The sequence below is a fragment of the Apostichopus japonicus genome, chromosome 23, assembly GCF_037975245.1.
Source record: "Apostichopus japonicus isolate 1M-3 chromosome 23, ASM3797524v1, whole genome shotgun sequence".
Lineage (NCBI taxonomy): Eukaryota > Metazoa > Echinodermata > Holothuroidea > Aspidochirotida > Stichopodidae > Apostichopus > Apostichopus japonicus.
Window position 1 is genome coordinate 5,078,402 of NC_092583.1, and position 13,129 is coordinate 5,091,530.

General features: G+C 37.4%; 1 protein-coding gene across 3 annotated transcripts in view; it reads right to left on the reverse strand.

The window, feature by feature from the left end:
• LOC139964689 (1-phosphatidylinositol 3-phosphate 5-kinase-like) overlaps positions 1-13,129 on the reverse strand; it is a 147,586-nt gene that overhangs the window by 119,977 nt on the left and 14,480 nt on the right. For all 3 annotated transcript variants that reach the window (XM_071966520.1, XM_071966518.1, XM_071966519.1), the window contains exons 5-10: positions 12,027-12,216; positions 10,707-10,821; positions 8,198-8,355; positions 4,274-4,388; positions 2,366-2,510; positions 1-126 (exon numbers count right to left, since the gene is read on the reverse strand). In XM_071966520.1, the coding sequence (XP_071822621.1) occupies positions 1-126; positions 2,366-2,510; positions 4,274-4,388; positions 8,198-8,355; positions 10,707-10,821; positions 12,027-12,216 (849 nt within the window). The remainder of the gene's footprint in view (positions 127-2,365; positions 2,511-4,273; positions 4,389-8,197; positions 8,356-10,706; positions 10,822-12,026; positions 12,217-13,129) is intronic.

Consider the following 13,129-nt stretch of genomic DNA (forward strand, 5'->3'; position numbering starts at 1 on the left):
CGGTCTGGCTATCGGTATCTGTATCCAACTGGATCTTGCCTCTCGATGTTTCACTGGTAGAATCAACACCAATCCCAAGCTGACCAACAGGGCCTGACCTGAAAATCTTATCAGTATCCACATTATCTGGAAAAAAATATAAATATTAAAATAATACAAAAACTAATCATGAATGTCACAAACTCAAAATGATGTATAAAATCAGACCTCACGATCCTCCAATATGGGTTATTAAAATTGTAATATGATTGTTCATTTTTTTCTGTTGTTCCAATCCTATAGTATCCCCGGCTTGTATTTCTAAAAATATGATTGATATGAAAAACAATTGGACACCCCTTCCTCAGTTCTTCAACAATGAATATATAGAAGGAATTAAACAATCGGGTAGTTTTGATATGAAATTGTCCATACCGATATATCATTCTTCTTGTTCTCCCCCACAGACCATGTCGAGATATGTCTTACAATAAGCCACGCCCATTTTCATCTCTGAAATCCAGGTTGATTTTTTTCCCCTTTTTATTCATATTAAAATATAAATGATTAAGTTTAACTGCTGAACAGTTCTGTTACTTGAGTTTAGCACTGAATAGAATTTATCAAAAATTAGATGGTGAGCATTCTTAAAGATAAACGATTGTCCAATAAACCATTGGTTACCATGGAGCATGTCATTATCTATACACACTATTAAATGAGATACACACCCAACCATCATTATAGGTCTGTGTGATAGAGATAACAGACAAGAACAAGTCACCCCACCCCCCCTCCCCCTGCTTCAGCCCCACCACTCCACCAGTCTCCACAGCTGTGAGATACAAGTCCAACCATCATTGTTGGTCTATGTGAAAGAGATAACTAACAAGAACAAGTCTACCCCCCCCCCGCCTCCCTCCTGCTTCAGCCCCACCACTCCACCAGTCTCCACAGCTGTGAGATACAAGTCCAACCATCATTGTTGGTCTATGTGAAAGAGATAACTAACAAGAACAAGTCTACCCCCCCCCCGCCTCCCTCCTGCCTTATCCCCACCACTCCACAGCTATGAGATACAAACCCAACCATCATTGTTGGTGTATGTGATAAAGATAACTGGCAAGAACAAGTCACCCCAAGGTTTTAGGTCCTAGTGGCTCTATGACATCACAGATTTACAAACTGACAACTCCCACAGCCCCAATTAATTTAAAGTAGCATATCTCCCACAACCAAACACGATTTATTTATAGATTTTTGGAGGAGTTGTTCTTCAGAAAGATCTCTGTCATGGAATTCAAAGATATTGATTGGGTTTGTGTCCCTTTTCTTGTTTGATCAAAATCACCATCCAGTTCTCCATTTTTGTCTGATACCAGTTGGCTGAAGGTTAAGTTAAACTTCATACATATATTTTGTTGATCACACAATATGAAAGACAATCAACATTTTAAACAATCACAGCATTCTATCATTATTAATATTTTTCTTGTTTCATTGCCTGTCCTACATACTCATAAGGAGATTTTAGCTGACATAAGTCATAACAAGAAATAGAAAAAAAAATTATACTTAAATTTATGAAACATAGTGTCGACAAATTCATATTAAGCTATAACCATAGATTTTCATCCTTGTCTGTCGACTTACAATTTGCCTAGCTTCTCACGCAAAATCGACCCACAAAATAAGACTAATCGGATCAGAAGTGGTTAGTGATGTCATGAATGTAAGCAGAGAAGAAATTATAAAAAAAATCCGATCATAAGATTATGAATGATAACTATCTCAAGATTAAGATAACTGAAGACAACCCTGCAAATGTTCTTTTTTGGGCACAGAGCAGATTTAATGTCACGAAGGTTTGCATATTTCATGCGTTTCTATGACAACAGCCTAACAACATAACATGGGATAGGGAATAAAATTTAAAAAAAAAACTTACAATGATTAACATCCATTTCCTATTTCCGTTACTTACAGCATCCAGTATACAAAATTGCTATGTAGTACCGTAATAAGTCTTGTCTCCATGACAGGCTAGTATCCTTAAAACTTAGACATAAGACTGGATGTTGATATTAATTATTTATTCGTTTTAGTAACAATGACTCCCAACTGCTGATTTGGTTTAACACTCATTATAAGTTTAGTTATAATATAACTAAGTTCAAATAATTTATGCTTTCTTAATATTTAGAGATTCAAACATTCAGCAACACATCAAATGCAATTTAACATTTTCAAGCAGCAAGGTATTTCTGTACAAAAAAAAATTCTATAGCAATGCTTATAAAACAGATGGTGTACAGAGTGAAGGTATTATGATATGGACATGATATGCTATTGCATATTCATGAGATTCTTCTTCATTGTTACTAACCCACTCCATCTATGTCAGCCATGCTGCCTCTTTCCTCATCTCCATCTATTTCCTGGAACCAGTTTGGTTCAGTCAGATCTTCCTTGTGAGCAATTTCTCCTTCCTCTGTGAGAGTTACCTCACTACTTGTTTCTGGTCTTGTCCTCTGCAAGAAAGTAAGAGTAAGGGTAAGCATAACCTTTTTTTTTTTTATCCTTAAAAGGAATCACATTGCTCGCAGGGCAATAAAACATAACAGAATAAGAAAACTAAAAAGAAAGAAAACATGAAAAGCAGCAGGCTGTAAATAATAGGCAATAAAATAAACAACCTAACGATGAAAATTAATATTATGAGTTTTTATAGCCTGAGGAATGAAAGATAAACGATAGCGGGTTATGGTAACAGAAGAAGGCTGCCTGAGCCAACCCCTGTGCGAGATTACAAGTCTAATACAATGTGGACATGGAGGGGGTGATCACTGTCGGTCCAAAGGGACACCAGCTTGGTAGGTACAAGGCAGTGGTGAACACAGTCCACATCCTCCGGTACCTCACCGATCACCCGCCCGCCCTGCTAATACATTAATGAATATTACGCTCCTTTCCAGTAATTGTAGCATTGCTTCGCCAGCAAATAAGACAATACTGCCAAACCCTACACAAAACAGAATTATAAAAATGTTGTAATAACTTGCTATCTACATGGAAAGAATTCTATTTCCTTTAAGCAATACAATCTAGAGTTTTTATTAATGACACTATTGACATGAACAGACCAATCCAGTTTGTGATCTATATAAACACCTAAATACTCTAAACTATCCAATATGACGACCAAAGTCTATTAATATCTCCTTTGTCTTATCTTCATTCAGCTCTAGGAAATTATCAACACGGTGCTTAACAAAATTACCAATTTGAGTACGATATTTCCAGCTATTTATATTTTTCGATCAAGTCGAGGTATAGACGGAAAACAGGAACGGCACTAAAACAATGCACTGTGGAGCCACCGTATTAGAAACTGAAATATTAGAATTAGTATTACGAGACAAACGAACTGACTGTGATCTGTTGGTAAGATAATCCAATACCCAATATATGTGAGAATGAGGGATAACCTCCCATCTAAGAAGTATTTCAGAAAGCACATGCAGGCTGGATTGTGTTGAATGCAGAGGAAAAGTCGAAAAAAACATTACTCGAGCAGAGTTGCCAAAGTTAGCTTGTTCCATGTGACTATATAAATTATCGAGAACCACTAAAATTGCATCTCTGTACTACGATTACTTTGTTATGCAAACTGCAAGGGATCTAGGCATGATGTAAGAGTTGCTTAAGTTCTTTTGACATTTTTGTTCACAAACTTTCATAGCTACTGGAGTCAATGCTACAGGTTTTAAGTCATTCGTACAATTTATCACTGACCTTTTTGGAACAGGATTACTACAAGCAACAACAAACTAAGAGATGCATACCTGACATAGTTAATGAAACCATTATGTAACAAGCTTTAGCTACAAGCAAAAGGTAAGGCTTCGTACTTAAAAGCTATTTCCAGAAGGTGTAACCAAAGAGAACCTTGCAACTTATGTTCATTTTTTCTGTCTCTGGAGTAAAGACGTGGTCATGGAAACGGTCATAAGGACAAAGAGAAAGAGTCACTTTCACTAGAAGAATAACAAACCAATTATTACTGGTCAAGAGTTTAAACATCATCTTTATTGTGGTGTGTATGGGTTATGGTTGGCTGAAGCAAAGAAATTTATCTGTGACTGAAGCTACATATTTATTAAGTATTGAGGATGTATGGGGACTGACTTACTGAATATTAATGTTACTTTTACTCAAGGTAAAATACTTATAATCATTCAAGTATGTCTGAGATAGAGTGGTCATGATTGAAAATACTGGAAAAACACATTACCTGCCACAGACTATAAAACAAGTTTTCATCCTTAAAGACATCATCACTGTTTCCAGGAACAGCTCTCAGCCATCTGGCTTTTAGTAACGCTTGACCCATTGCCGTTGCCTGTACCCTGTGGAAGAGACCATCAAAATGAAATGATTGTAAATGTTTACCAGAAGTCTGTGAGGAACAGTATGTTATCATGAACTTTGCATGGCAGTAATAGTTAACAGATACAAAGTACCCAAGTATTTGAAGAGACATTCCAGAGCCAAACAGTGTAAGATTAAGGTTTTCTTCAAAGGGAAAAATATTCCACACTGTCAGTTGAGAGACGCCATGGTATTATCTTGTCCCTCGCTGAAGATACGTTTGTGCGACCTATATGGGCGGGCTAAACCTTCAATTACTCCAGACAAGGCCAGAAGGTGGTTCACAGTAGTTGGTCTGTAATATCTCCTCTAAATTGTCATCAACAGTAGCAGAGCAATGGCTGCTAATACATGTGTGTATATCACAAAACTGTATACATTAATGTACATAGTGTATGGCACAGGAAGGATGTGCTTATTCAGTATAAACAATATGCAGAGAGATCATAGACAATGCTAGATAAATAACATAATAACTAATATCACTTATTCAAAATGTGTAATTATTAAATACCATGCGTATATATATTAGCATCATACTACTGCACTATTTCTAGCACATGATAATCTTTCAATGTCAGGTACGATATGTGGCAATCGTGTGAAAGTTTTAAATCAATCATACACAGAGTTAGCTACTCAACCAGTATGGACATGTTAAAAACCTCTCACATTTCATGTATAAACATGCCAGACAGAAAAAGTGTAATATCATTAAAAATATTGCAAGCCGTCATCCTTTTGCAATTCCAGTTGCTCATAAATCTTTCAGCTGAATAAAAACTGCTCCAAGGAGTTAAAACAACTGAACCAAAAATAGAAATTCCTGTGATCAGAATTTGACACAGTACTGACCATAATCACATGGCTAGTAATATTAAACCAAACCTGGTGATATGTATGTATGCAACACTCAGCCAACAACAAAATGTTTCCCTCTCTTACAAAAGCTTGTTCAAATTTGTGTCAAGTATTAATTATTCAAAAAGTGCTATCTTCACTTTCAACTCCTTGTATTAGAAACAATTTGTGCTGATACTAGCTGATAACCTATTTTTAATTCAGACCACTTCAGCCATCTTAAATTTCTGATTGATTCACATCGCACAGTTTTCTGAAAGTCAACTACCTATATATTTTTTACAACATCATAGAAATAGCAAAATCTTAGTTCATGGCGATTGTATAGCTTCGACGCCGGCGACTCCAGTCATGAGATCCCCGGTTCGATTCCCCGCCGACAGCAATGTGTGTCGTCTGGCAAGGGTGTTGTTCAATAACAACTTCCTGACATGGACGTTAAATGGATGTGTGCCGGGAGATTGGCTTCGGTCAGCTTGCGAGTCTACAAGCCTCCATGGCTTCTTTCGCGAGTTCCTGCTTGCGGGAAGATCACATATACATACATACATACATATTTCAAGCAAAAACCACAAGCTATTCAAACAATGATTGCTTTTATTGCCATTTTACAGTTTTCATGTAAAAACAAAGTCAATCTAATAACCGATCATGAAAACAGCACTTGAAACAAAGTAATTATAAATGCCTGGATACAGAGACTTCATAGAGAAAAGGCAATATTTAGCTATGGCTGCACAGTTAAGCGGTTTTGTAACTAAAACCGGCTTTGGAAACAGGGTTTCAATTGGTTTGTTTACCAAACGGTGCAGCCTTTCTAGTGTAGTGAAGTGAAATTTTGTTGTTTGCACCCTTTGAATATTTAAATGTTATTATGTAATAGCTTTTGTGCACATAGCTTTTGCACGTGTTTGTGCCAGTTCTGTACACGCTGTGATAATGGCCAGCAGCGTCTCTGCAGAGCTCCGGGGTTCGCCTCGTAAACCCCTTAGTATTTCATAATTTTATTGCCCATATATATAATAATACCCATATCTGGACTGTCTGGTGGTCAGTGAGGAGATGTCCCCCTTCTTAGAGGCAGGATGCCTCAGGTTTTTCTGGTTTTCGGCTTCAGGCTTGAAGCCACTGGTATCCAAGATGGCGGTCCTACCAACATACAGCAAGCTGGCGTTAATGGAGTTTCTCGATGTCCGCGATCTTACGCGCCGCGAGCGTAGAGTCTTCTTCTTTTCCCCGAGCGAGCTGACCCCAGTTTAGTAAGAGATTATGTCATAAATATTGTTTATAAATGCTGTATGTACCCTATTGTTAATTAATTGAATTGTAGTTTTAAGTGTTGCCCTAGGTTGTGCTTTACTGTACAAAGTACATATGTAAGGTTATGTTTTTGGACCTTGGTCCTACGGGTCCATAGCGTGTCTTTATCGTTAAGCATGTGGGTGTTATCCATTTCATTTATTGTGTACTATTAAACTGTAGTGTAATTGACAGTTAAGTGTATTGATAGTTGATTATTGTACCTGTCAAGTATTGTACTGCTCGCCGTTTAAAGAGTATATACTGATTTTGTATTCTGAACATTATTTGTTTACTGTTGTTTATGTCTCAGAGATTGTCCTTGAATCTTAGCCATTTTGGATAGCTGTAGAGTGACAAGACTCTTGAGAGTTTGTGGGTTCAGGAGGTGAAAATTCCTACTGTCTAGGAACAGTTAGGTGAAAATTCCTATAATGGTTGCAGCTGGCATGTGCTGCCCTGACTATTATTGAGGTGTTAAAAGTCCTCGCCTGTTGGCAAACGTATTGTATTATTTCAAAGTGCAGATTATTTCATCATGTTCATTTTACATTTTGTACAGTATTGCGGGTATTCATTCTTTAATTGTATTTGTGTTGATGTTGTATTGGTATTTCATTAGTATTGAGTATAGGTTTTCCCTGAGTTTTAATTAGGTTAAAGAGTTTATTAAGCCATTTATATTGTCATGTATCATGATTTATTCGTATGTATTATATCATTTTGTAGAGTTGTAATAAATTGTCAGCCGTTGTTTCAACGCAAGAACACTCTTGCATCCTCATTGATAGCTTGTGAGTTTGAAGCGAAGGACCCTAAATCCGGTAATTTCCCCCGCCATCCGCGGTGCGCTTCACTAGCAACTGCAGTTTTGTATTGGGTTGTAACTTTCTATTTTATTTGACTAAGACATGTAATATGTACAAATAACTGGATTGTCTGTGGTTAATACATTTCACTGCTCCATGTAAGAGTTACAAACTGGTTTAATCCAATACAAACACTGTGTGCTTCATACACTCTCAACGCAACTTAATGGAACATAATGTAACTGAATGTAAAACTGTGTGCTCCACACACTTAATGTAACATAAGCCTGTATCATTTGCAAACCTTTGAACTATTGCTTATTTCCTTGTTCCTGACACAACTTTGGTGTTAAAAAACAGCTAATTCTTTTCGGAAATCTAAACTTGAATGGTTGAAGATAGTGAACCTGCCAGACACTGCAGATTATAAATGTGATATACAGCTCACACTTTCGGCGCGTAGCGAGGAATTTGCCAAGGGAGGGGCGAAGCTTGTAGGCACAGTATCTAAGCATAGCACCACCATGAGCTGGCGCGGAGCGCACAAGAAAATCTTGGCCGAAGATGCCTCCCAGATCGCTAGAAATGGCACTTCCCAGGCCTTGTAAGTTGCATCTAAGCAGTTTCTATTTTGAAATAGCGATATCATAAAAACATACAAACAATATGCTCAAGGAGGGCGGTCACCCTCTTTGCCCCACCCCCCTCACTTGGCTATGCGCCTGTCACACTTTCAGTAATCTATACTTGAATGGTTGAAGATAGTGAACCTGCCAGACACTGCAGAGATTATTAATGTGATATACAGCTGTAGGTACCTGTTGGTTGCTTTGTCCTTTAACATCAACCAGTCAACCAGTTCACTACCCACAATGCAGTTGGGGTAAGTTCTCAGACGATGACGATGAGTCTGAGGAGCGATGCCATTGGATGGGTGTTGAACCAAACGCCAAAGAAGTCGTAACTGAGCAGAATCCTAAGCAGAAATAGAAAAACAGAATTTTATTTTTCCAAGTACCCAAAAAGGCTTAAGGCAGGAAAATGGCTTCCATTATACATGAATATGAAAGAAAATTTGATTTGACAATTTACAAGTGCTATCATTTGTAGTGACTTTATTGCAACCAGCTCATGTTTAATAGCAAATTGTGCTCATGTACTGAATTTATTGCACGTAGCTCATGTTATTACCTGTGCTCACGTACTTGCAAAGCGGGATAATACTTCTGTATTATGCAAACACTTCCACTGATCAAATTAGCCTTTATTTCATTTGTCAACAAACCTTCTGAGTAATACTTAAAATAATATTGCAATAGATCAAGTAAGACAATTTTTTAATTAATTAGGTTAGTTAGTGTGTAAATTTAATTACTTTTGGTATGAGCAGTTTGTCATGTTGACACTTCTTCATAAGAGAACAAACTACAACTGAAAAGTGAAAAGTCAAGGATTTCAAAAGGTTTAACTTTTCCTTCATTATTTCAAATGAACTTGACTGGTCAAGGTAATGAACTCAACCTGTTATGACCTTAATTTAGGTATCAAACAGCATTAAGCAAAAACAAAACAACAATCAAAATCCTTTCCATATAGCAAGCAGCATTAAGAAAAAACACACAAAGAAAAAAAAATTATTCCATAAAGCAAGCAGCATTAAGGAAAAAAAAGAAATATCCATTCCATTCCATAAAAGATAGTGTTAATGTTCACCTTGAACATCTCTGATTAAAATCTAACATAAGCATAAAATTCTTACATCATATCTCTCTCTGACAGGAAAGAGACTACCGCAAACTGCCATTTAATTATGCAAATTAGAGCAGCCCTACTTAGATTTGAAAACAGCAAAAATGGAAATGGTTAACTTTCAATATATCTCACTATTTTCCCAATTTCTTGTAACTTTCTGTATCATTGAGTAATGCTTCACATAAAATGATATAATAATCCTTTTATCTACATCATTTGTTTAATTCTCTGTATCCAAGTTCTTCCTTTGAAAAATTAAGCAAATATAATGGACAGGCAAGCTGATTAGTTTCACAAGAAAGTCTAATCTTTGAAGACCATTCTGTTCACCATATTCTGTTTCAGAGCCTGTATTATCCTGATTTGCTGACAAAATGAGCCTGAAGTTCTTAATTAATTAAATTAACTGTCCTATACTTTTATTGTGATTGGATCAACTTGACAATTGGCGCTGCTATTGATGTATTATTTTGTGTTGGAACCACATTGAGCCCTAATTGCCTTAATACAATACCTTTACCATTAGATTACACCAACATTTATTTGTCATCTATTCTGTTCGAGCCCTGTGTCCTATTCCTTGCAAGTTCCCTTGGCAACAGTATTTTTTAAGTCCTTCACAGACTATGGATGTTATATTCTGTCTTGATATTCTAGGCCTGTGCCATCCCTCGGTTAATCAATTCTGTTGCGACTGAAAGAGTACATTTTTAGTACCACCACACTCTGGTTACAGTTGCATACAACGGATCATGAAATCTGTCATATATACCAAATGAGATGCTTCTTAGCTGTTTCGGGAAGGTGTTAATGACAGTTATCTCTAGCACACAGACCTATAATGATGGTTGAGTTTGTGTCTCATGGCTGAGGAGGCTGGTGGGGATGAGGTGGGATGGAGGGGGAGGGGTGACTTGTTAATGACAGTTATCTCTAGCACACAGACCTATAATGATGGTTGAGTTTGTGTCTCATGGCTGAGGAGGCTGGTGGGGATGAGGTGGGATGGAGGGGGGAGGGGTGACTTGTTAATGACAGTTATCTCTAGCACACAGAGCTATAATAAATGGTTGGGTTTGTGTCTCATGGCTGAGGAGGCTGGTGGGGATGAGGTGGGATGGAGAGGGGAGGGGTGACTTATTCTTGTCAGTTCTCTCTAGCACATAGACCTATAATGATGGTTGAGTTTTTGTCTCATGGATGAGGGGGCTGGTGGAGATGAGGTGGGATGGAGGGGGGGGGGGTAACTTGTTCTTGTCTGTTATCTCTAGCACATAGACCTATAACAAATGGTTGGGTTTGTGTCTCATGGCTGAGGAGGCTGGTGGGGATGAGGCATGAGGGAGGGGGAGGGTGACTTATTAATGACAGTCACCTCTATCCCAAAGATCAATAACGATGGTTGGGTTGATGTCTCATGATACATTTTTAACTTTCTACCTATGGCAATTTGCATATATCATTCCCACTTCCCTCTTACATCTAGACAGTCTCAATTTCCAAGATGGAACTTTACCGCAGAAATTCTCATCTTCCATGGAAGCATAGCGCAAGCCCACCATGTCCACAACTTACCTGCACCAACAGTTGCCACTCACTGTCCAAGGTATCTGGGATACCATTGTAAGAAGTACCGGTGGCTTCAAATGGATTGGGGTCAGATGGATCCAGCTCCAACAAACTTCCTGTTCTAAAATTGGGAAAGATTTGAATGAAAGTGTGAGAAAAAGCTATTGGAAGTTAATGTAGCACACGATATCATTACAGACGAGTTCAGTAATATTTCCATTTATGTACAAAACAAGGAGGATAGAACAAGTACTGATAGAAAAAGTGGACGGAAGCTGAAGAAAGTTTGATGCTTCTACTGTCAGCCCCGCTTTACAGTATTAAGTGTAAAAGATAAAGCAATACACACAAGGGGAACAGAAAAGAATAAAACAAATAATGAACAAAAGAAGAGTGTTAGGAGTGTTAGCATTCTAGGCACAGTAGAATGAGGTTGTGGGGAGACAGGTAAGCGAGGAACAAAGTAAATCTAAAATCTAATACATGTATGACAAAGTAACAAATTTTGTTCTTTCAATTGTTTACGGAAAGTAGTATTAGTCTTACAGATTTTAATATGATTTGAGGCCATTTTATAATTTTTACACCAACTGAACAAATCGATAGATTAAAAGGTTTGAGGGGGAAAGCAGATTAACAAAACTATTATTAATCTGAAAAGTGACTGACAAGGGAAGACAAGGGACATAATGTGAATTAGTATGCCAAACTTAAGGTCAAGTCCCCACTTTTCTTTTGTGCCAACTATTTACTTTTGAGTCAGTATTACACTCTATTAGAATTTATGATAAACTAGCCTTCCTCCATTTTGTTTTAATCAATGCAGGTGAGCTAATTTTAAGCAATATGTAACCAATATTTGTAAAAGGTTGACACAATTTCAAGCTTTGCCCACACATGTTGGAATTTGTGTCCAAATGCACAGATGCTAATATGGGTGGCAGCATTTCTAAACTATCAGCTGTACTCTGAAGACAGATATGCAAAGCAATTGCAACATGGAATGGTAAGGAAGTGAGGATATCCTTAAGTTATGAACAAGTCTTTAGGAATAATGTAACGATGCATTGTTCAATCAAGAAACCCCAAGCCATATAAAGTTCATTATTGTGAGGGGAGAGGGGGGGGTGGCAGTATATCAGTACTTTCAAATGAAGTATCAAGCCAAAAATTATCATGAATTTGTACACTGCAACATATAAATCAGTCTTTAACAAAATCTATTGCTTGATAGATAATGTAGAAAAGCAAACAGAAAGTAGAAAATGCCAAAAGTGGAAACGCTTTATAAACAACAGGGGATGCATATATGTAGATGTGACATACCTTTGTCTCCGTTCTTCGTCGGTAATACCTGTCAGGGACTTCCTCAGAGTCACCTCGGTCTGACTAGAACTTTCACTCTGATTAACCGAATTTAGATCCTCTTGAAGAGCATTGAGATCTTCCGAGGCATCCTCTGGGTTGGTATAGCTCCTTAGAACCTTGTCACAGTAACTGCAGACTCGCTCGCCCTCTGTCAATGAATAAAATTAAGACTATCAACATGATTTACTGTACATAACAAAATCAAATTCTTCTGAAGTAGCAGGTTGTCTTACGACCATAGTTTAGTTCCAACCGATCATCTCTTCACATTTCAAGGGAATCATGATTCTGCACTAGACAACACGGTCATTATATCATGGTTTACAACAATCCCAATGTATCATTGGGATTGGATCTTATATTACATCAGACTCACTCACAGTGAATGATACTGCACTAGACACCACACATTCATTATATCATGGTGTACAACAGTCTCAATGTATCATTGGGACTGGATCTTATATTACATCAGACTTACTCACAGTGAATGATACTGAGACAACACAAAGTCATTATATCATGGAGTACAACAGTCTCAATGTATCATTGGGACTGGATCTTATATTACATCAGACTTACTCACAATGAATGATACGCACTAGACACCACAACATTGGGACTGGATCTTATATTATATCAGACTCACTCACAGTGAATGATACTGCACTAGACACCACACAGTCATTATATCATGGTGTACAACAGTCTCAATGTATCATTGGGACTCGATCTTATATTATATCAGACTCACTCACAGTGAATGATACTGCACTAGACACCACACATTCATTATATCATGGTATACAACAGACTGGATCTCATATTATATCAGACTCACTCACAGTGAATGATATTGTACTAGACACCACACAGTCATTATATCATGGTGTACAACAATCCCAATGTATCATTGGGACTGGATCTTATATTATATCAGATTCACTCACAGTGAATGATACTGCACTAGACACCACAACATTGGGACTGGATCTTATATTATATCGGACTCACTCACAGTGAATGATACTGCACTAGACACCACACATTCATTATATCAT